This window comes from Gopherus evgoodei, chromosome 8 (assembly GCF_007399415.2).
Source record: "Gopherus evgoodei ecotype Sinaloan lineage chromosome 8, rGopEvg1_v1.p, whole genome shotgun sequence".
NCBI classification, from domain to species: domain Eukaryota; kingdom Metazoa; phylum Chordata; order Testudines; family Testudinidae; genus Gopherus; species Gopherus evgoodei.
In genome coordinates this window covers 57,065,890-57,090,540 of record NC_044329.1, presented here as the reverse complement: position 1 = coordinate 57,090,540, position 24,651 = coordinate 57,065,890, and the positions used below count along the sequence as shown (strand labels likewise).

The 24,651-nt window shown below is 50.7% G+C and overlaps 1 protein-coding gene across 1 annotated transcript in view; it reads right to left on the bottom strand.

The window, feature by feature from the left end:
- The window catches only part of RGSL1 (regulator of G protein signaling like 1), a 40,069-nt gene that overhangs the window by 6,529 nt on the left and 8,889 nt on the right, over positions 1 to 24,651 (bottom strand). The window contains 17 exon segments of the mRNA XM_030572655.1: positions 2,360 to 2,472; positions 2,655 to 2,779; positions 3,510 to 3,648; positions 5,625 to 5,805; positions 6,799 to 6,928; positions 7,472 to 7,568; positions 9,210 to 9,327; positions 10,453 to 10,646; positions 12,479 to 12,587; positions 13,059 to 13,166; positions 14,587 to 14,818; positions 16,365 to 16,427; positions 17,581 to 18,581; positions 20,480 to 20,642; positions 20,779 to 20,826; positions 20,828 to 20,985; positions 23,804 to 23,933. Coding sequence (XP_030428515.1) covers positions 2,360 to 2,472; positions 2,655 to 2,779; positions 3,510 to 3,648; positions 5,625 to 5,805; positions 6,799 to 6,928; positions 7,472 to 7,568; positions 9,210 to 9,327; positions 10,453 to 10,646; positions 12,479 to 12,587; positions 13,059 to 13,166; positions 14,587 to 14,818; positions 16,365 to 16,427; positions 17,581 to 18,581; positions 20,480 to 20,642; positions 20,779 to 20,826; positions 20,828 to 20,985; positions 23,804 to 23,933 — 3,109 coding nt within the window.

Genomic DNA, 24,651 nt, shown 5'->3' with positions numbered 1-24,651 from the left:
AGCCACATAAAACTGCTGTAACAAAAAGAATCAAGACTCCAGATCTTCATTTTATATGCAGGGAAACTGAGGCACAGCAGTTGCATGACGACCAACGTCATTCAACGATGGAGTAGAGAGAATAGAACCCTACTCCTGACTCTCTCTCTGTTTTCTATTCTAACTATTAAAGAAAATAAAACTCTCTTTTAATAAAAAAAATGACTATTTTGATTAAAAGTGGTAAGTCAATTAGAAAATTGCCACGACTATTCAGTGAGGAATCCAAGGTGTCAGAGGGAGTGACAACCACTTCACTGCTGGTTCTTAAATGAGCTGGTACTAAATGCCAGGCTGAGGAGTGAAAATTGCCCCTGATCCTTAGGACAATGTACCCTATACCAGTCCCTCCACTTCATGACTGAACTCTAGTGAGTGTCACCCCCCCGCCAAGCTCTGACCGCAGCTTCTCTGCATTGTAAGTGCTCAGTTCAGCCCTGGTATAAAGCCACTGATGTCAGCGAAGCTACATGAGAGATGAATCACTCCTTAATCTGCGTTCATCTCCGAACCTGCCTGGGAGCAGGGCCGCCTCTAACATTTTTTGCCGCCCCAAGCGAAGATAAAGAGCGCTGCCTCCACGCACCCCCACCCCCGAGCGTCCCTTCGCCCGAGTCCCCGCCCCCCAGAGCGTAGCGTTGCCCAAGACCCCGCCCCAAGAAGCGTCGCACCGCCCAAGTCCCCGCCCCTCCCGAGCACCGCACTGCGCCGCCCAAGTCCCCGCCCCCCGAGCGTCGAATCGCACCGCCCAAGTCCCCGCCCCCTCGAGCGCCGCATTGCACCGCCCAAGTCCCCGCCCCCTCGAGTGTCGCATCGCACCGCCCAAGTCCCCGCCCCCTCGAGCGCCGCACCGCCCACGTCCCCGCCCCTCGAGTGTCGCATTGCACCGCCCAAGTCCCCGCCCCCTCGAGCGTCGAATCGCACCGCCCAAGTCCCCGCCCCCCGAGCGTCGAATCGCACCGCCCAAGTCCCCGCCCCCTCGAGTGCCGCATTGCACCGCCCAAGTCCCCGCCCCCTCGAGCGCCGCATTGCACCGCCCAAGTCCCCGCCCCCTCGAGCGCCGCACTGCACCGCCCAAGTCCCCGCCCCCTCGAGCGCCGCACCGCACCGCCCAAGTCCCCGCCCCCTCGAGTGTCGCATCGCACCGCCCAAGTCCCCGCCCCCCCGAGCGTCGAATCGCACCGCCCAAGTCCCCGCCCCCTCGAGCGCCGCACTGCACCGCCCAAGTCCCCGCCCCCTCGAGTGTCGCATCGCACCGCCCAAGTCCCCGCCCCCTCGAGTGTCGCACCGCACCGCCCAAGTCCCCGCCCCCCCGAGCGTCGAATCGCACCGCCCAAGTCCCCGCCCCCTCGAGCGCCGCATTGCACCGCCCAAGTCCCCGCCCCCCGAGCGTCGCGTCGCACCGCGCAAGTCCCCGCCCCCCGAGCGTCGCGTCGCACCGCCCAAGTCCCCGCCCCTCCCGAGCACCGAACTGCACCGCCCAAGTCCCCGCCCCCTCGAGCGCCGCACCGCCCAAGTCCCCGCCCCCCAGCACGGCGCCACGCCTCCCAAGCCCCGCCTCCCCCCAGGGCTGTCCTGCGGAACCAAAAAAAAGAAAAACAAACCCCAAGGTGCCCCCTCCCCCCGCCAGCGCTTGGTAGGCTGGTGTCTGGAGCCGGCCCTGGCTGGGAGCAAATTCGCCAACCAGAATTACTTTAGTTTAATTTCTGTTTTGAAGGGTTGAATATTTTTGGGGGACGTGGTATAAGGAATCTAGTGTGTTTATCATGGAGAAAGTGCATTTGATGGACATGACCCTGATTAGACTTTCTGTATTCAGTAGCAGATGTACAGTTATGGGACTTACCACTGTGGGGTGTTCATGTGCTATCTAGGAGGGAATGAAGGGAGAGGTTTAGCTGTTTTGAGACCAACATGCTGATTGAAAATGATCACCAACATAGGAAGATAGGAATTGCCAGATCAATATTAATCCATCAATTCTCGTCTTCTGCTTCAGTTACAGTATTTATATCATTACCTGAGGTTTCACAAAAAAACCTCCCCTAGACAACTGTGCAGCACTTTACCTGGAGGAAGATTCCTTCCTGACCTGATCCAGTTTACACCATGAAGCATTACAGCTGCCTGATCTATGCAAATACTCACCAAATAAAGGTATTTTAACATCAAACTTTGCCTCTCATACAGAACCACTGGTGAGCCACTACCTGAGGCATTAGAAGATGGGCAAGGCTGAGAGGACTAACGTGCAGCATATGTGACAGGGCAAAAACATCAGAGAAAGAGAGAGGATGAGGAAGAGACAGTCTCAGCTTACCCCCACTGAAGATACTGGATGTTCTAGGTGATGCCTTCGCTGGGAGTGGAGAGAGATTTTTTTTTATCTTTGGGTACCTGCGGAAGGACTCCATTACCTTCCAGTTACAGTATCTGTAGGGGAAATACTAAGGTCAAGGACAGACAGCAAACCAAGTCTAACACATTTGAGGAATACAGTCAGCAATAATGTCCCTTTCGGACTCACATTTTCTTTGGAAGGAGGTAAAGCGAGAGAGCGCCCGACACCCACCTCTGCACCCCCCTCGCCCTGCCCAAAAGGGAGGGATTTTTACCTTTTCCAGAAGTATATCAGAACTGGGAAGACGTTGAGCAAGGCCATGTGATAGAGGCTGCGATCCAGGACCCCTTTGGCAGCTAAATTCCGGATTAAATCTTTCTGGCCCTCAGAAATGTTCACCTGGCCACAGAACAGAGACCACTTCACAAATGAGGCTTAAGGCACAGGTGGCATCCCTACTGAATCCCAGACAGAAACACCCCTAGTAACTCCCCCCCCTCTGCTCCAACTGCCCTCGCACCTTCCAGGAGTCTGCATTCCACTTATAGAGCCCTGGTCACAGTTCAGAGCTCTCTAAGCAGGGTCTCGGTTTATTTCCTGGCTAACTAGCCAAAATCCAAAGGAATCTCCTTTCTGCCCCTTCCCTCACCATGCTTTTAAAAGGGATTTAAAAAGAAACAGCAGTGTGCCATGAGGAGGTGCAGCATAATGGGGAGGGAGAGTATGAGTGATCTCTAGTGAATACAGGCCAAAAGGCTATTCTCTATTGACCGTAAAGCCAGCCACTGTGTCTCAGCCCTGACCAGAGGGGCCCATGTCCAGATAGTCATTCAGTCGCCATGCCCACTCACTCACTCTCTCTGGATTACCAGTTAGCGTCAGTTGTGAGAGTGGTTTTGGTTATCACGGACACTCTCCAGTAGGACCTGGATTGAAGCTAATAACTTACTTTGCACAATGCCAAAGTCATCAGAACTGCAGTATGTTCAGCTGGAGCAGATTGAAACCTGGGTCCCATTATTAATTCCCTGAGCCAGACACCCCGCAGTCCATAAGACTCTCAGGTGATGATTTGCAGGCCACAGGCCTCCCTGGTAGCGAGCGTGCAGGGCCTATTACAGCATCCTACCCGCAGTTTAGGAGGGACTTCGGAGTTCAGGAAGAGTTTGGCGATCGTGGCCACTTTGGTCTTAAGAAAGGCGACGTCCCTCTCGGTGTACATCCCGCAGGCTGCGAGCACTGCGGCCGAATCAGCCAGGTGACAAAACCTGCCAGGACAAATGGGAGAGAACCTCTAAGAGAGAAGCTGTGGCTGTGGCTGTCTCCTCAGACTCTGGTACAACATGTGGCTTTTAGCTGAGATTTTCTAAGCCACGTAGGGGATTTGGATGCCCACTTCCCACTAACATTCACTCCCTGCCCTGTGGCACGTCTTCCTCCGAAGAGGGTGTGATGGGGTGTATATGCCACACTGGTATAGAAAGGGCTAACTGGAGCCAGAGAGCAATGAATGCATCCAATTGCACCTGGAGGATGGGCCAGGTCCAACTAAAGATGAAGTCTAGCTGGGAAGAATCTGGGAGTTACAATGAGGTGAAGGAACCACAGTGAGAAGGTAAGAATGCTGCAGTCCCTCTCTGGTCAATAGAGAGGCCTGTGGGCCAATGGCAGGATTTCAGGGCAGCAGAGGAAAGAGGAAGCCCAGGGATGGAGATGGGAATAGGCCTTGGGGATCCTCTCCTGACACAGGAACCCTGGAACAGGCCAGAAGAGACACTGGGTAGACAGAGGGGTGGAGCAGTCCCTCCGAAGGGAGCTCTGACAAAGAGGAACAGGACTGCCAGGGGAGAAACTCGGGGAAGTATCGCTCACCGCAAGAAATGGAAAGGACTCTGCAGAGCCCAGAAAGGGGCAGCGGGAAGTCCAAGGTAGGAAGCACTCAAATGAGGAGTCTGGGGGAGTGGACCTTGTCTGCTTCCACAGGGTCCCTGGATTGGAATCCAGAGAAGACGGAGGGCAGGGTCGACTCCAGGCACCAGCTTATCAAGCAGGTGCTTGGGGCGGCAACTCCGGAGCGGGGCGGCACTTTCAGATATTCGGCGGCAATTCAGTGGAGAGTTCCTCACTCCCGCTCGGAGCGAAGGACCTCCTGCTGAATTGCCGCAGATCGTGATCGCAGCTTTTTTTTTTTTTTGGCTGCTTGGGACGGCAAAACCCCTGCAGCTGGCACTGAGGGAGGACCTGGGTTCCCCTCCTGGCCACTGAGGAAGGTGGCATGATACCTCCATACAAAGAGTAGGGACTCTGGAAAACCTGGAGACAAGGGGTGTAAAGATCACTGGGCCTAGAGTCAGGAAACCTGACCTAAGGACATCAGGCTGGTGTTTGCAGGGACTTCCTGCTACCCTGGAAGGGGGGGGACTGGATGTGACCTGGCCGGAGGGTTGAGTCACCGGAAGAGGCAGACCACCATTAGGCTGGAACAGCTGTCCTGCAGTGGGAGCCAGACCAGAGCCTGCTTCACCATACCTGGCCAGCGGTGAGTCACTCTATGACAGAGGGAAGTGGGGGATGGCACAAGGGTTCCTGGATACTTTCATAGGGGCAACTACACCTCATCAGAGGGATTGTCTTGTGCTTCCCACCCCTCCCATTGGCCATCATGACATCTCCGTGGCAGCTCCAGCAGGAAAATACCAAATGTCAAACCAGGAGCAGCAGCCAGTAGTGTGTAACTAGCCCGCTCTCTGCAGGCCACCAGCAGTGCACGGATCACAGTTAGGGTCATGCAAAGCAGACACAGGCAGCATGGCTTGACTTGTCCCCCCGCTTAAACAACCTCCTGCCCTGGAGACACACAGCTTGTGTCACCGCCATTCCTGTGCTGGCTGGGAGAGTGAAAGTGAGCATCCTTCAGTCTTCTGTTACTGCTGCTTCCTGATCAGCCAACAGGTGTCGCTGCAGAGCACTCAGCAACAGGTACTCCTTCACACCAAGAGTCCCTTCTGGCTGTCCAAAGGGGGCTTCTTTGTGTAAAGAAACAGGCCTTTGCCCTGGGAGCAGAGTGCAGTACCTCCCAGCACCACATCGCTGCAGTGTAAGCAACAGATCAGCTGAGTGCCCAGCAGGCTAGCATGCGGTGCCGCTCTGTCTGAGCTAGCCCATCAGGCCAGGGATTTTATCCTTGCAAGACAGGAAGAACCCCAAGGTATTTGAAACAAACGGACAAGGCGGGCAGGCTTACTTCTCAATCTCCAGGTAAAAACTGAGGTCGTTGACCAAGAAGTTGATGGAAATGTGCCGCTGGTTAAAGAGCCGGCGCTTCACCTGTATCACCTCCACATCCTCTCCCGTGCTGGCAGCCGGCACAGCCTGGCGGGGGCTAGCCACGGCAATGGTACTGCGCATGGAGCTACTGGGCAAGTCTGAGTGAGGACAAGGGAAGACCTGAGCAACTCATCTCCCTCAAGCTCCTGCGACCCAGATGTTGGGTAAATTGATAGAGACACAGTGCGTGCATGAGACGGGGAGGTGACAAGGCCAGCACTAATGGGATTGAGCCACACCTCATTTCAATCCCACGTGTGTCTCTCTATCAATTTACCCAATCCCCCAACAATGCAATCCTGTACCCTAACCCCCACCTAACGTGCTCTACTCTTCTGTCTACAGTTTGCTGCTGGTGTCTCTGGCCCTGTAATCCTCAACCTGAACACTTCCCCCAGTACACACACGGCTCGTCCAGAGCCCTTCTAGTTCACATTACTCTCTAATCCCCATACTCCTCCTGCCCCCCAGCGCTACCCTAAATCATAAGGAAAGAACTTACATTAGTGCTGCACACTAAACCACCACATGGAGGAAATACTCACAGCTCAAGCCAGGTACTAAGTCACTGCACAGACTTACTGAACCTACAAGAGCAGCTGGTGGGTGCTGTCTTCAGATGAGCTGAAAACGTACAGCGTAGGCAGCTTCCAGGGGGGTTGTGCAGTACAATTAGTGCTTTAAACAGTTAGGACCTCATTTTTCATTATAGTGCCTAATGGGTGCCTAAGTTAGGCTGCCCAGCTCCTCACATGGGTGCTCAAATAGCACGAGCTGCATAAAATGCCACTTTGAGTGACCAACGGCAGAGCTGCCTGCCCAGGTTAGCAAATGGGATTTTCCCTTCTCCAGTGGCTAACTTCTTGCTGGGTTGGAGCATATTCTTGCTATGGAGAGAACAACCCAGCTGCTTCACTCCCTCTGAGCCAGCTGGTATCGTGGCCTCTTATATGCCCCCAACAGAGAACTCTCAGATAAGAAAATGATGGCAGGGGACAAGCTGCCAGGTTTCTGCTATTGCCTCCCCTAGAGTATGCTCACCCCAGGAGGCAACAATGGTAGGCAGGAGAATGAGCGGGATCTGGACATACTTTCTTTTTGATTTACGAGCTCCCTCCGCAGAAAGTCCTCAAAGTCTTTGCGGGATTTCCGATTGTTCATCTCCCTCTGGAACTTGCAGATGCTCCTGATGAAAGCCTGGAGCACGAACCACACTCTCTTCTGTGGGCAAAGCACATGGAAGGTGTCAGCCTATGTACAGCTCTGGGAGAGGAAGCAAGGCAGGGAATGGAGGCAGTAAATAACTATGGGCCTGATGGGAATGCCTTCAGACTAATTATCCTGATTATTCCCTGGGATTTGTGCCCAGGCAGACCTGCCACCCTGAACTAATGCACCAAAATGCATCTGCACATTAAGTGGAATTACTGACCCCACTGAGCCACAGTCATTGCTTTTCAATGTCACTGGGCTTCAGTCAGAACCCTGGGGGACGTTGCCGTTAAATGAATTTCCTGATGAAAGTCAGTGGGGCTCTGCATAGGCACAGGGGGCTGTTTGCACAGATGAGCTTACAGCCCAGGGACTATAGACATTAACTCTCTCATTCTGGACAAAGACAGTTTGTTCTGCAGACTTGCATGACCCCTCAACCCACTGGCATCAACATATTTACAGAGAAAAGCAGCCCCTCCCCACTCTCGGGCCTGTGCTCTGGGATCTAGCTGGTGTATCAGCAGGTGGAGTGCAGGCCATCCTACTTACCAGCTTGTCCTTTATGAAGGATCCCCTTCCCTGCCTCGTGACCAAGTGAGTGTCAAAAATATCGCTCCCAGGGTATAAATCTTGGTACATCTTAAACCTGCCCGGATGGGAGAGTATTAGAGAAAGCAGAAAGAACAAGGAGTACTTGTGGCACCTTAGAGACTAACAAATTTATTTGAGCATAAGTTTTCGTGGGCTAAAACCAACTTCATCAGCTGCATGCAGTGGAAAATACAGTAGGAAGATAGATAGACACAGAGAACATGAAAAATGGTGTTGCCATACCAACTATAATGAGAGCAATCAATTAAGGTGGGCTATTATCAGCAGGAGAAAAAAAAAATTTTATAGTGATAATCAGGATGACCCATTTCCAACAGTTGACAAGAAGATGTGAGTAACAGTAGGGGGGAAATTAGCATGGTGAAAATAGTTTTTACTTTGTGTGATGACCCATCCACTCCCAGTCTTTATTCAAGCCTAATTTAATGGGAGGAGGCTAGCACAAAGGCAGAGACAGGGAGGAAAGAGGTGTTGGGGGAAATGGAGGGCCCAGTCCCTGAATGCTGGATAACCCTGGATATCACTTCTATTGCTGCAGTGAAACCTGATGAGGAGGGTAAAACTGATCATCCTCTGATCCCCTCCTCACCAGCTTCTGCTGCTGCAGGGGGCTGTGCTATTCATGGATAATCCCAGAAATACAAGGACCAGCTCAACCTGCCCCTTATAATATTTCACAGACACACTAGTGTATGAAAAGTTATGAGCCACACCCTGCTGTCCTTATGCAGATAAAATCCCGTCAGCTCCAATGGGAGCTGTGCCAGAATATGGACTCAGCACTCTGGTCACTGCTTAGGTGTATCCTACTACTGAGTATGTGTGTGTATAACCTCCAACAAATTTAGCAACAACGCCATTGGCCTCTTAGGAAGTGTGATGGGGCATCCACCCCTCACAAGACTGGAACAGGCTAAAAGGGGCCAATTAATGTTACAGGCTGCACCTGGAGGAGAGCCAGGGCTGGATAAAGCCTAGTGGAAGATGAAGCCCAGCTGGGCATGGGCAGGCTGGGCTTGAGAAAAACCAGGAAGCTGAGAGCAAGAGGGGGCTGCATGGAGGGGCTCTGCAGTAACTCCCTACAGAGAAAGGGAGTTGACTAGGGACAAGGAGTTCGAGGGGGAGAGTAAACCCTGGGATCACGTCCTGGACTTCAGACTCCGGCAAGAAGCTGAGAGGGGGGAATAGCCTCTGGGAGCGGAGGAAGCTTGGGCTGGTAAACCCAGAGGTGAGCCAGGAGATAGAGAAGTGAAGTAGGAAGGAGCCCAAGGAAACAGCAACAGGATCAGAGATTGAATAAACTGTGGTTGCTAGGCATAGGGTCCCTGGGCTGGAACTCAGAGTAGTGGGCAGGCCTGGGTTGCCCTACTAGCCATTGGGGAAGTGGCACTGGACCTGGACTTGGCCTGAAAGACTGACTGACATGGCATATGGACAGCTTGTCCAGTGGGACTTTAAAATCTCAGAAGGGGAGGACCAAATAGTGACCTGGCTGTAAGGCTGAGTCACGAAGAGGAAGCACCTCAAGTCCCAGAGAAATAGAGAGGCCACGGTGCAGGCAACTGAGGGAAAGGGACACCAGACCAGATGAGAGAGAATCCCCAGACCCAGCCACAAGGAGGCACCCCAGTGGTGAGTGTACCCTGTTAAAGTGAAATGAGCCAGGACTACTCACCATTTCTCTTCCATTGCTTTCAGGACAAAGCTCTGTGCTGTGAATAGCATGGAGCTGGTGACCAGGCTGGCCTTGGGTATATCTCTGATGATGGAAGCTTGGCATTGCAGCAGTTCCTCTAGAAAAGACACACCATCTCTCTCATCTGCACCAGACATTCTATCATTGTAAGACCTCTGAGCCATCCACGAATCTCCATCCCTCACGTTCACAAGGCCCAGGACCTTCATCACAATCACTACCCCCTCAACCACATTTGCCCAATACATTTTTCCTCCTTCCTTGGCGTTTTCCCCATTTATAACATCACTTTTTAACCCAAGAAGAAGTCTGCAGGCCATATAAGTACCAAGGCACCTCACACACTTTGCAAGTGACACTACTGAGCTCAAAACATCTAAAGAAGACAGGAGGCAAGAATATTTCCCTCCACTGCTAGAATCACAGGGTGAAATTCTATGCAGGAGGTCAAATTAGCTGATCATAGTGATCTCTTCTAGAAACCTGTGTGGCAGTAAGAGCAGGAAACTAAGGAAACAGTGAGATGAAAATTAGAGTCCCTGAAGAGCAGATGCCCCCTGGTTTGGGCAGTGAGACCTGGCAAGGCCCTTTGCACTCTGCTGCAAGCTGATCTAAATCTTGCTGTAAGGTCCCTGAATTTGGCAGCACTGTGGCACAGCAAACTGGAAATGCCAAATGAGAGTCCAGACCCTTTGCCTCCACTAAAGCTCCGTTGTGCTGGAGGGATACAACAGAATCTTAAGGCAGCCCTAGGCAGGGCAGCTGCCGACGCTCCCAGTGGTCCAGAATCCTTGCCGATTTGTGTACAGTTGTATCAGGGAGAGTAGCAGCTCCTCCAGAGCCCTGCTGTGTGCCCACGTACTCCCCATGCTGGAATAAGTGGACAATGCACTGGCTTCCCCTCCCCTACCAATGCACCAAATAGTTGAGGTGGTACAGGGGGTTGTCCTACTTTGCTGTGGGTGTGGCCCAGCAACAAATTACTATTTCCCTCCCACTCTGGAGCAATAGGGAAGTGGGGAGTGAGTTGTACCCCACAGGGGTGTCTGTGGCACACTGCATGCCCAGGCCACTCCTGGGGTGGTGAGCTTAGGCACTGCCCTTTGCACAGAGAAATCATTCTAGGCTGGGGCATCCCTTTCCCTTGTAACCTTAGTGGGTGGTCTGGATCATGTTTGCCTTCCTGAGTAGCTCAGCTCTGTGGAGTAGGGAGTCTGCATACCAGCAGGCACTTTGTTGTGGAAGAAATTCTTGAGGATATTGTTGATCAAAGCTCTCTGAGCTTTGGGGTTGGACTCTGTGTTGAGCTTCTCCACCGCCTGCCAGAAGAGCAGTGGGGCTTCGACGTTATGTTGTTTGAGGAATTGCCTGAAAAACTCCAGGTGGACGGGGTTGTGCAGTACTTCCATGAGATACCTGGTGGGGAGGAGGCACTGGGTGAGAAAGCAGCACCATGGCAGGGCACTTTGCCCTGATCAAGAGCTGGAGCCCTGTGCCCGCATCTCCATTGGCACAGGGAGTTTTTGTCAGACTCCCAGTGATGGTGAGAGGGTAGAAAGCTTGGGGACCTCCGTGCATGGGACCTGATGAAGGCACTGGCAGAGTACAGCTTCTCCGTAACAAGGGAAACCAAATGTGTGCCTCCTCCCCAGCTACTGATTTATTGAGAACCACAGGACTAGACGAACCCACTCATGGCTCAACAGCATCAGTGGAATTTACCAGACCTGGCTGCCACCAAAGGGAGCAACTGAGCCAAATACTGACCTGGGTTACACCAGTGTAAATCCTGAAGCCAATGGAGTCATTCTGGATTTATGGCGGTGTACCAGACAGCAGAATCTGACCCAATGGCTCTGCACCTGCCATGTTTAACAGAAGATCCCAACCAGAGAACCTGTGGGAGCAGGGTCGGTGCAAGGATGTTTCGTGCCCTAGGCGAAACTTCCACCTTGCATCCTCCCCCGTCCCCGAGCCCACGCCCTGAGGTGCGCCCCCGCGGCAGCTCCCCAACCCCCCACCCTCCACCCTGAGGCACCCCCCCTCCCCACCTCACCCTGCTCCGCCTCTACCCTGAGCACACCGTGGCTGCTTCATTTCTCCCGCCTCCCAGGCTTGCGGCACCTAAGCTGATTAGTGCTGCAAGCCTGGGAGGCAGGAGAAGTGAAGCAGCCATGGCGTGCTCAGGGAGGAGGCGGAGCAGGGGTGAGCTGGGGCAGAGAGTTCCCCTGCGTGCCGCCTCCCCCCCTTACTTGCTGCAGGCGGCCCTCCCCATGCCCCCCTGCACCAGCTCCCTCCACCTAAATGCCAGCGGCGACCGAGGCAGCTAAAGATCTGGCTGCCGCGGTCACTGCCGAAGAAAATGTTGCCCCCCCAAATCCTAGCGCTCTAGGCGACTGCCTAGGTTGCCTAGATGGTTGCACCGGCCCTGTGTGGGAGCAAGGCTAATTTCACTAGAGTTCAGCTGTGCACTTGAAGGCATCTGCCCTGGCTGCCTTGGAACCCACAAGTGATCAGTGACACCCAAGCCATATACTGGCCTTTGTGCTGAAGGAGAATCAGCTCAGCAGGGAATCAAACTAGGCAGGCACGAGAAATAAATAAATGAGGGGAGGAGGAAGCCCTATTAATGATGCTCAAGAGCTCCACCTGCTGGGTAACTAGGAATGATTCAGCCCTCTGGAATGAAGCGGATATTTCCTGTATGAGTAGATGAGATGTGAGATTGCAAAGGAGGGTGCGTGGGATCAGGGGCGGCTCTAGGTATTTTGCCGCTCCAAGCACTGCAGGGAGGCTGCCTTCGGTGGCTTGCCTGTGGGAGGTCCCCGATTCCGCGGATTCGGCGGCACGCCTGTGGGAGGTCCGTCGAAGCCACAGGACCAGCGGACCCTCCACAGGCATGCCGCCGAAGGCAACCTGCCTGCCACCCTCACAGCAACCGGCAGAGCGCCCCCCGTGGCTTGCTGTCCCCGGCACGCGCTTGGCCTGCTGGTGCCTAGAGCTGTGTGGGATGGGGGTGGGGTGGAGGGAGGAAGATACCGAGTTTCTTCCCCTCCTCCTCCATTCCATTGCCCAGATCCAGCTATACCAATGCCTCTGTCTGAGAGTGCTGTACTCTATGAGGCAGATGGGACTGGTTCCACAGGAAGATGAATCAGATGGCAGGAGTTTGGGGGTTAGAAAACATGACTCCGGAGAGAGTGGAGGTGGTAAAAGGGAAGAAATCTCCATGACACATGGTGCTGTACCTGGGTCTTAGAGAGGGCTTCCTTAACATGAGGTTCTCCCTCCTCATGAGGGACAGACTTGTCTTGCTCAGGCGAACACACTTCCTCTCTTCGTATTCAAGATCAAACGCTGTTACAAAGAGAAGAGAATTGGGCCCGAGGTTACTGGCAGCCATGTCACAGCGAGCACAGATCGACTCAGCCTCCAAGTGGAGGAACCCAGAGGGCTCTGGGCAATCTCCAAACTCACCATGACGACATTCATGTCATGAGGCCAGCCCAGAAGAGCCTGTGCTGTGGGAGCTCATCACCTGAATGTAGCCACGTCCCTTTGGGGTTGGCTGCAGGGTAGTGTTCCTTCTCCCTTAACTCTGGGAAAGGGTGCTGGAGTGCAGGCCTTTCTGGGGGGCGAGGACTCTCCTCTCCCCCTTCCTTCTGGAGATGATCACCTGAACCATAGGAGGGAAGTAGATGGGCCTCTCCTCAGCCTAATCCTCTCAGGGTGCCTTCCGTGCTCAGTCCTTCAAGGTTGTGTCTGCTATTCTCTGCCCATGAGTTTGTTTTAAATCTGCCCTAGTTCTAGCCCCTCATAAGCACTCACCTAGGGAGGGAAACATTCTGCAGAAGAGCTCATAGTCCTCACTTAACACTTCTACAGCCATTGAAGGATTTCTGAGGGTCAGCTCCTCGAACGTCATGCTCCTGTAGTCTGATGGGGCAGAGAGAAGAGGGGTTGGACTAATCACTCGTTCAGCATGTGGTTACCAGTCAGCCTTGGGAAGGTGCTTGAAGAAATAATTCATGGCGTTATAGCCACAGAAGTGCCAATCTTCCCTTCCTCCCCCCGATTCCTTCTCCATCCTGATCCCTGGACTCTCCCACCATTGTGATGAGCAATGACCTGGACAGGTGGTCCACAGAAATTCAGGCTTCACCAAAACTGCTTAGTAATAACACTTGGCACTTTCCAAACATTACTGACGTCTCCCAGCCTCTCTGCGAGAGGTGTATTGCTGTTCAACAGACGGGATTGATGAAGCACAGAGAGATTAAATGGCTTTCTTCAGTTCACACAGTGAGATAAATTAATCCAAGACTCTAAAACAGCTTTTGCCAGCTAGAACCTTGTGCATGGCTCTAGGCAGCAGAAGTCCACTGGGTGAGAGCATGTGGCACTGCCACAATCTCCCCTCTACTGAGGGCCCAAGGCAATCCAAGATGTGGGATTTGGCCAAGGCAACTGGGCATGGGTTTCTGTGCATTCCTGCTGCAGCCTGCACCCGGTGCAATGTCCCAGGGTAGGTGCAAAGAGGCACAGTTTGCTCCTCCTGTGCCAGCGGGAGGGGATCTGACCCAGTGAGTCATTGACAAAGCTGGAATTACAACTCAGGCATCCCTGACCTCAAAGCCCTGCCCCTATTCCACACTCTCCTCGGCATATCATATGGGCTTCCACTCCATATGTACCTTCAGACACCGTATGCAATGGGAGACATGTACCGTGTGTTTTGTCAATCCATATCACTTGGTCAAATCAAAATCACCTTTTACCAGATCACCACAGTAGGTGACATCCCAGCCAAATTTCCATTGTCTGCCATCTCCCTCTGAGCTGTTCAAATAAAGGGTCACAAAACATGGCATCAGTGTATTTTTTGCCACTCTTTGTAGAGAAAGGCTGAACAAAAGGACTGTGCAAAAAAAGGTTGAACATTTTGTTCAAACATTTAAGGGTTGGTTGTTTTTAAATTTGCTGTGAGGCTGAGATCAAGCATGGAAAATTTCAGCTCTAAGTATCAAAGTTTAAAGTGGCTATAAGCAACAGAGCTTGTCCAAAAATTCAGAAAAAAAAATGTTGCTGAAATTTTAAAGACTTTTTTGCAACATTTTAACTCTAGAAGCTGTTTGGAAGAACAGCCGCCATTTTTGCAAAATAATGTCAACTATTTACATTTTTTTCCAACAATAAGCAGCTGAGGGTCTGCTAGAGGGAAAACACTTTTTCCAGGTTACCTCTAGGGGTCGCTGTAACACTGCCTACACTGTATATTTCAGTCTTTGTCTAGCTTGACATGAGTGCCTCCCTCTCAAGTGACTATGTCTGAGCCTCCAGAAGAGACTCCTTTTACCTGTCTTGTGCACAACAGGCTCCAGTTCAACCTGAATCGATCCCCCTTTTGTGAGATCCTGAGTGGCTATGAATCTCCAGTGCTCCTCTGAGAGTGTCTCGAAGTCCCTCACTCCATACAAGGCTTGGCTCAGAGTCAGGGATTCGTTTATCCTCTTGGCCAGCAGAAGGTGTTCATCTTTTCCATAAGTCTCCTCTTTTCCCACAGGTTTCTGGACCTTGCTCCTCTGAGACTATGGCCAAAAGAGTGGAGAATTATTGCCCGGAGCCCAGATGACAGTCTCGAAATTGCTACACTAGAACAGATTGGCAGCCTCTCCACTGGCTCAAGCACCAGCTGCGTTGCACAGCTAGCCATGCTGTAAGGTGGTCACAGCCATACTGTGTTTAAATGTGAGTGGTTTGTTTAGTATAGGCAAGGCTCAGACAATTGTTGGTGCTGGATGCTTACATTCCAGTAGCACCCAGAGGCCCCCATTGTGCTAGGTGCTGCACAAAGCAACAGTCCTTGACCCAAAATGCTTACGATCTAAATATGCAAAAGAAACAAAGAGTGGGAGAAAGGGGCTGCCTAGCTGCATCTTTGGGCATCTAAATACCTTTGTAAAACTGGCCCAAGATCAATATTTTCAGAAGTGGCCATTGCTTTGGCACCCAGCTTCAGAAAATGAAGGTCTGATTTGCAGACAGACATGCTAAGTGCCCAAGAAAAGGGCGGCTGCAAGTGCTCAGCATTTTTTAAAACCAAGACCCAGCTGTCTCAGGTTGGAACCCAAAACCGAGACACTCAAAAGGAGAGGTCAGTTTGCAAATGTTGGCCTGAGTTAGCAGCGTGGTCCATGTGGGTTCTGCAGGAATCCAGATAAACCTAGATATTTCAGCACATCTGTTTGAAAGTATGTTTTTCAGAGCCATTCTTGCCTCAAGGTGCCATTTATGGGGCTGGTATTCCATGAGATCTGGTCTCCTTGTGGAATTTCAAGCACCGGTTAAGAGCAATGCCACAGGAAGAGGAGAACTCATGTAATTTAGTTTCTTAAGGTAGTGAAAAAACATATGAAAAACATAAACACAAGTAAAGCACAGTTAAAAATGCTAGCTGCCCTTCCCATTAATGAAGGCCTTTATTGGTTGCAGGGTCACCTATCTGTGTGTGTAGACTTTTTTCTCTTTGTGTAATAATAGCAATACCTGTTATGAGCAAGGGAAAAGAGGTGGGTCCTTAAAGAATGTATCAGTTACTCATTGTATTTCCTACCCCTGGTTTGTGTATGTGATCGGTACCTTGTTGTGTTTCCTGCCAGAAAAGTTTTTTTATTTTTATTTTTTTTTGCTACTCTTGGGTGGTTTTTGGTCAGGCAAGTCTCCGGACTGCTCTTTCAAGACACCACCAATAGGCTGCTAAATTCCAGGAGTTAGTGGCTAAGGAATTCAGGAACATTGCTCCAAAGAGCTGAAGAGAGAGTCTTTTGCACACACCTACATGCACACACAGCAATATTCACACAAACCCTTCCCCAGGTGTGCACAGTCATTGTATGCTCAGAACACGTGGGTGTGCAGTGCACAAAGGGACACTAACATCCTCAGACACACCGGCTAGGGCTCATCCTTCCAGACCCTCACCCACATCACAGCTAGGGTGACCAGATGTCCCAACTTTATAGGGAGAGTCCCAATTTTGGGGACTTTTTTTTTACATAGGCACCTATTGCCTCCCACCCCGTCCTGATTTTTCACACTTGCCATCTGGTCACCTTAATCACAGCTTCCTCTTACCACAAAATGAAGAAATGTTTCATCATCATCAGCAAGGAAGTCATTGTAGAAGAAGCTGAGTATCTGATAAGGCAACAAGAACATGCTTTGTAAGCAAGCGCTGGCCACTTCTGCTAGCAGAGCTCTCAGCTTTCAGTTTGCCAGGGAGTGCTTTGAAAAACTAGTGTAGTGCTGGGAATAGTGCTGGATTAATACCCTCCATGGATGCATGAGTCCATTGCAGAGCCATAAAGGACAGCCCAGGTGGCCCCAGAGCAGGTTTGCTCCACACTGCCCTGTCCATATGCCTCAATGCTGGCGTGGAAGGGCCATGGCTATGGGGAAAAGGGAATTTACTCTTGGTCCTTGGCTAAAGGGCCAGCTTAAGGGTGTTTTCAGTGATGTAGACTGGGTAAAGCCCATCAAGTCATTTTGCATAGGCTACCCAATAGCGATGGTTATAATGGCGTTCAGTCGCAGACTACATCACACTGAGAACACCAGCCTCGATGTGAAAGGATCCCTAGCACAGTTTCCCACGCTATCCAGCCCCCTGGCTCATACATCTTTATTGGCTGGGCACACTGACTAGTGAGCTCCCCATCCACCTCTACCTGGCCCACAGAGCAAGAGCTAAGGTCTTGGAATCAGACCACATGGAAGGTCATTTTTAACTCTACCAAACAGAGAGTAACATCTGCTGCATCCTTGGGGAATTCTGATTCCTGACCAGACAATATGCAGCATGGCGTGCTCTTGAACCTCCACTTTCCTTTCTCTGCCTTACCTTGGAACCATCCTTATTAAGTAGACTCTAAGCTGCTTTTACAAAATCCACATTTGTGCTTGCAAATGGGTAGCTGCTCATCTAAGTACCCATTTTGCATGCCCCAGTTTCTGTTTCTGTAGGTGTAAATCAGACACGAGAGCTGGGTATGCAAGTTTTGTGAGCAAAACATAGGTGCTAAACTTTGAAAGTTTAGCCTTTCGTGTCTGGGAATAATCCCTCCTGGAGTGTCTGCTTCAGAGTTTGATTTCCTACAATGGGACCTTAGAAATCAGAAGCTCCAGGCACTGTATTTGAACGTGTCCCATGCACATTGTAAAGGGATCATCAGGCACCAAAGTACTCAGTTTTGCAATGTTACAAATGACTTCTATTCATGCACAGCAGCACCCAACACAGAGAATGTCAATCACACTTCCTGGCATTAGCATCATGGCCAGCGTTTCCTACCTTGCAAATCTCTTCCTGTGCTTTTAATATCCAAGGAATGACCTCTCCAGAAGGCAGAAGATCTTGCAGGTTCCTGAGAGTGTTCAGCTTCAGGGGAAGGTGCTGGTGGTTGCTTTCTGTTAAATAGATCTCACATATTCTCTCACCCATCAAATGGCGCAGGAGGAAGCTGCCTCCTTTGCTAGAGCTCAGCACCATGCGCAGAAAATCCTCCAGATCGTGCCACAGATCCAAAAGATGAGTCTCCACAGCATAGTTCTTGCTCTTCAAGAACTTCCTGAAGGGGCGGCCAGCACAGCTGTCGGCATTAAATGCCCAAGGAAGGAAATCCAAAGAAGAAGAGGATTTGATGATCTTTTTCAGGGCTAGCAGTGAAGGCAGCTGGGCAATGGGTGTACAAGTACGTAAATCAGAGAGGCTTCTCCTTTTGCCAATCTCCTCCAGTTGAAGAGGCAACTGGGCATTAGGGCTGGGTGTTTTGAAAGAAGTGGCCTTTTCCATATCTTTAACACCCCTTTCTGGATGTTGTGCCCACACAGAAGTCTTTCCCAGGGCATCCTCTTTAGGAGGTGGTTGCTTCATGTCTGTCAGACTAGTTGCACTCCAGTCTGAGCTTGGCTGCCCCTCGGGCTGCAGCCCATGTCTCCCATGTTTCTCTGTTTCTTTAGGTTGTTGTCCACAAGTTACAAGATCCCAGATCTGCTCCTTGGCTTTTTTACTGGAGTACGGCTCTGACGTAGCCCGGCTGTTCCTGATACTCATTGTGAGTGCTGGAGATATTGCCTTCGCCTTGGAGCACACCTGTAATAAACGCTTTTGGTATTCCCACATTAGAGGCTGGCAGGCATCCTCCTTCTCCATGTTCAGCTTGCAATGAATGAAGAAGTTAGGGAGCCAATAACTTTGGATCTTAAACAGGGCTACTTTCTGCATCTCGCTCAGGAGCTCCCTCCTGGTGCTGATGTGCTGAGGGTGCCAGCCTGAGATCTTCAACAGAGACTCTGAAAAGGGCATGGAGAATTGTAAAGAGTAAGGGTTTAATCCAGATCCCACTGCAGTCAATGGCAGTCTTTCCACTGACTCACTAGGCTTTGGATCAGACCCTACAATAGTAGGTTCTTGAGAAGTGGAGTAAATACGGTAAGGGAGAGAAGAGTTCTACAGACTGCACACTGCTCCCCCTTCCATTATTTCTCATTGCAAGCGGCATGTACACAAAGCTACTGCAAGGATGAGTCTAATTTTAATGACTTTTTAAAACGCGGATTTTTGATTGTGGTTTATCTGTTCCATGACAAAGCAACACATGCGCTGTGGCCATTTTTGTATACATGCACAATCCCAGGATACAGCTTGGCAGTCAGCAAGCAAAATAGCTCACTGCTTCCAGCCACAGGACAATGGTTTAACGCAAGGGGAAATAATAGCAACAATAATACCTTGCATTGTAGAGTGTTTTGTAATCCACAGAACACAAAGCACTTTATACAAGAAGGTAGAGGTGCATTTACTGCCCTCTTCTCCAGATAGGGTAATGCAGGCACAGGGACTAGCAGTTAAGTGACTTGGCCTAGGTCATGCAGTGACTCAGTGGCAGAGTCAGCAACAGAATGCAAACTGACTGCCTTTCAGCACTCTGCTTGGTTCATCAGACTTCGGCTGCTCCACGTACACCTTCATCCACTAAGGGCGCAGTGGCAGGGTCATAACTTCACCAGGGCTTTCTGTGAGTTAACTTCTTAGATTAGCTTGACTACTGTACCAGTTTGATGATGGGCCGCACAAGCCTTCACCCCCGCTGAGGTGGGCTAGCTCTCTCAAAAAGATGCCAGGAGCAGTCAGTCTCCAGTTTTTCTTACTCCTGTGTTTGCCCTCTCTGCCTCACCACTTTACTTCAGCTCTGCTCTGGAACAACTCCCCTCCCTTGGGTAAGAGAATGGATTTCGTTTCCATCTCCTGTCATTTCTAGTCTCCACCACTGCTCCTCAAGCCTGAGCAGGTGGAGAGATGGCCCTCTCTGGGGTGAAAGAGGGATTTGGTCCATGAGGGGTGCATGAGCCCCCTGTTTGGGGAGGCTAGTGCCTGGCCCTCCCCCTTCTGTCCCACCCAACCCCCCCCCATGGTCAGAGGAGCCCACACCCCAGCCCTCTCTGAGTTCTGGCCCACCAGCCGGTCCAGGCCGCCAGCCAACCTGCCCCAGCTGCTTCAAGACCAAGGCTGCAGGCTAGAGTGACCAGACAGCAAATGTGAAAAATCAGGATGGGGTAGAGGGTAATAGGAGCCTGTATATGAAAAAGACCCAAAAATCGTGACTGTCCCTATAAAATCTGGACATCTGGTCACCCTACTGCAGGCCGGCCAGCCCCTGCTGCCCTGGCCAGCCCGAATCCTGGGATGCTGGCCCACCTGTCCCAGCTGCTCTGAGTCCCAACCCACCAGCGCGCCTATCCTAGCCCCAGTGCCTGCTGGCTTTGGGGGAGAGGCTGAGCAAGAGTGGGAAAAGGAGCAGTGTGGGCAAGGTCATGAGGGAAGAGTGGGATGGGGAGGGGGCCTCAGGGTGGAGCATGGGCAGGGCCACACCTGGCTGTTTGGGGATGCTTAGCCTCCCCTAGCCTATGATACCAGCCGTCCATGATTTGGTCACATTGTTCATTGAGTGCTGTTCTCTCTGGAACTATGAGATCTCTGACCAAGTGATACTGATGTCCATTCTGCAAGGTGGAGCTGTCTGAACTGACTCCATGTTCATCAACCCCCTAGTGGTAAATACAACCCCATGTTTCTATCCCCAGATCCTCAAGCCAGGCTTGGGGTGCTGAACATAACCAGAAAGTGCACAGATGCACTGAAGTCTTGCTGCTCCTGGAAGTTCAGATTCCCAGCCTCAAATTCTCCTTACCAATGCTCATGCTGCAGAGGGTGACCACTGTGGAGCCCTCCTGCAAATAAGTGGCCCTCAGCACTTGGAGCAGAGACAGGTAGAGATCTCGCTGGGCAATATCTGACTCATCAATCTCCAAGAGCCTTTCTGCAGCAAGCCAGAATTTTGTCAGCTCTTCCCCTGTGGGTCAGACAGCGCAATGGTTAAGGGCAGGGAAAAAATGAGAAAGTGGGGAGAGTGAGTAGGAGAGACATTCCCTGAAAGCATTGCTGATGAGACAGGCAGGTGCTATTCTAAAGTTCTATACATGGTTTAAAGTTACATATCCCAATGTCCAGATGCAGGGATTGCCACTCTGCACAAACTTATGGATACATAGGGAAGTAAGGGGCAGTATGAAGGAAGCTCTCTGTGGTCACCTGCCATTCCTTGGATGAAAGAACGAAAGCGCCACATTCCCCTGCTACCGCTAATGCACTTTTCGAGCAGCCATTGATCTGCACTCTTCCATTTCAGCATCTCTGCTGCAAGAGAAAGTGAAAGACATCACATCAGAATGTACTCGAGCATGTGCATGTGCAAACACATCCCTATGGAAATTTCAGTAGACCCCTCTAGAATCCTTCAATTGATCTCTGTTAGTTTCTGCTGGAGGACCAGCAGTGCCAGGAGACAGCAGGCCAATGGACCTTGGCTGTTCCAAAACCTAGTTGCCAGCTGGAATAAATAAGAGCCAGTTGCAAATGCTGAGCTGGAATTCCCACTAGTGATACCCAATACATGAATGTATGGACATGTAAAACCACACACATGCCCTCCAGACCCTGACATCCACTTCCCTGAGTTAACCCTCCCCCTCCCATTTCCATTTTTTATCTCAACTGGGGCTTCCCCTCAAATCTTCCTGGTGTCTAACATTAAACCTAGGTTGCAAGAAGAAGCCTGAGATGCAGAGGAAAGCTCAAACTGGTGTGAACTTTGCTCCTGTTGACTTTATAATACAAGATGAACATGGCTCAGCTATCTTTGCAGCTCTTCTGATAATGACATTATGACTCTGAGCTTTTGTTGACCCACATGGACCAAATTAATCCAGGGTGTAACTCAAGTTTATCCAGGATGTCTGGACCTTGCGCTGCTATAGCCATCCAGGGATTAATAGGCAGAGCAGCTACTTCCCCACCTGCAGGGAATTATGTGATTAGCAACAATTGGGCTAAAAGGCTGGAGCTCAGACAGCGAGTGATTGCTGCCCAGGAACCTGTGGAGGACTGCACCAGCTGCAGACTGGGAGGAAGCCGTGCAAGGAGCCAGAGCCGCCAAGGACAAAATGCTGGAACGAGCTCCTCTGAGAGGGGCCTGGAGGTCAATGAAGGTAGGAAGTGGTCTAGGGAAGCGCATCTTACCTGCTTAGTACAGGGTCCCTGGGTTGGAACCCAGAGGAGAGGGAGGCCCTGGCTTCCCCTCCCTGCCTCCAAGGAAGGGGATATGAAAGCCTGCCTGATGCAAGGGAACAAGTACTAGTGATTCCAGTATGGGGCTGAAGACGTGGCATAAGGTCATTGTACTGTTTGTTTGTTAGGGTCTCTATTACCCCAGAAGGGGTAGGATGACAAACCATGTGGCTGGAGGGCTTAGTTATGAGAATGGGCAAACCACTACAGGCTCCGAGTGGCCACCAACAAGGGCCACCAGAGTCCAAGAGGCTGCTACACTATGCCCAGTCATTAGACATGTACTGGCTGGTGGGTGACCTTTCTACACCCAATGACTGCATTAAATATTAACTTCCCTGGAGTTACAACAGATGAATCTGGCCCTATGTGTTTGTGCCCCATGATACACCAAGAGCATCCCATCTGCCCTTCTCCCATTTGTCTTCACTTTCAACAGCTTTGCATTTCCCTGGTAAATGGGCTGTTGTCCTCATGTTTTGGGGTAAACACTATGGCCCAGATTCAGACCTGGTGTAACTATGACACAGACTGGCTGAGTCACAGGCCAGGACACTATTTTATAAGCACAAGACACAGCAGACAAGCAAATAGCCCTGATTTAGGCTTATTGGTGGGTTATCGCCTGACCCACCAAACCTACTATACATCACTGGAACAGTGGGACTCCCAGTGGCATATAACACTGGTTTCTATCTAGGATCATTCACAGGATATCATTTTTAAATGGTTGCTGCTCCTTCAGATGAGGAAAAAAACCCGGTCATCTCAGGACATTTATAAAACAGGATTTCAGCATCTCAGGCATTAGGGGACAGTCCACCTCTGGGTGCAATTCCCATCAAGATTTTAGGGTGAAATTGACTGGCTGGTGGCTTTAATGGGAGTGTGCAAGTTAAACTTGGGTACAAGTGGTAAATGGTTTTAAATGCCAAAAAAGGTGTAAGTGATGAAGTAGGGCAACTGGCAGCAATTTAACACTCAGTTGTGGGCGTGCAAAAAGAATGTAACTTATGGAGATGGGGAAAGGTGGACAGGAACAGAAAAACCAGCTACAGCAAGTCCCTTTACTTTGGTCTGCGCTCTTCTGATATTTGCTTTTACTACTCCAAGTTTCAGGGTATAATTTTCTGCATCCCTTCTGCATGCTCATAGTGTCAGAGTCCCCTTTGTGTAACCACAGTTTATAGACCAAAATAGTCTCCTCAGCACAGTGTGACCTCGCATGCATTGTAGGTGTGGGGCCACGCTGGTGGAGGTGGAGTACCTGCACATAAAAAATCAGGATTGCACCACTGCTCATGCCCATAGTAGCTGAGTGACTCCTAGAGGAACTACCAGCAAATTCTCTCTCTCTCCAATATCTGCTTATAGAGGGGAGCTTGAAAAGTTAAAGGAATACGATCTTTTTATGTGTGAACTGAGCACATTTGACCTGGAATCACTGAGGCAGAATAGAATCCTTGGGTGTTTGACTTCCTGCATAACGCAGGCCATAGAATTTCACCCAGTGATTTCTGCATCCCACCCGCCATGTCTGGTTGAGCCAGAGCCTCTTTTAGAAAGACATCCAGTCTTGATTAAAGAGCCCAAGACTGAGAAGTCACTGGGTTCCAACATAAGTTGCTACAATAAACAATGCCCCTTTTGAGCCCTTTCCCACAGTTTACAAGTATTTTCCCCCTACACAAATGAAACATTTACAAAAAATGCAACCATTTTATAAGCACAATGACCTAGCCCAGAGTGCGTCTCCCACTCTTCAAACCTCAGTCAGCATGCAACGGAGGTGAGCGCCTTAACTGAACGGAGCCAGGGTACAGCACTGCTGATGTGTGAAATCCTGCCCTACATTCAAATGTTTGTGCTTAAGGTCACCTTTGCCTACCTGCCTCCTTGGATCTAATGAAACTGAGAAGCTCCTGACAGAGAATGTAATGAAAACACAAGTTGGTTTTACAGAAGTGCGGCAGCCGGTACTTTTCCATCCAGGTCAATAAGCCTTTGTACTTTGGCACCTGTATTCCCCCCCACAAAGACTGATTAGATTGTGAGGAATGATCTATTCCTGGTGTAACTCCATTGACTTCATCAAATGAGAACCCATTAGGGCTAGGGGCCTGTAAGACTCCCAGGGCTCAACGCCTGCTAGGACTTGTTTTTCATGACCTTTTCAGGGTAATGAATGTTTGGGGGGACTTAAACCCCATTGATCCCAATGGGGTTACACCTAGGGAGACAAGGATTTGCTTCCTGTCCATGAAGCCAATGGAAGGAAGAGGTGGTGATGATGCAGCTGGAGCACTGGGGAAGCAGGCTCCCCAGTAAGAACAGCAGGGATCAATAGTGTCAAAACACAGGTGAATCCTGCTTGTAGCAGTGGAGAGGAGAGACCCTGCAAGAGGTGGCTTAGAGTGAAGGCTCCTGGTTTTGCAAAGACAGCCCTATCCTGTTTAAGGATGGAACGTTCTGCTCCACACTGTTCTATCGAATTTAACAAAACTTCTGCACATGGGGCTTGATCCAAAGGGAGTCTTTCCATTGACTTCAATGGAATTTGGATCAAGCTCTACAGAACTTCCCCAGGATCAGGGCCCTGATCACTTGTGCTCCTGATTGTACCCAGGGTACATAAAGAACATGATTCCCCATGTTAAAATAAATCTATTAACGGAATAAACATGAGGAGGGGACAAGAGGGAAGGAGAGTCACCCTTGGGAATCTTAAACCCTACT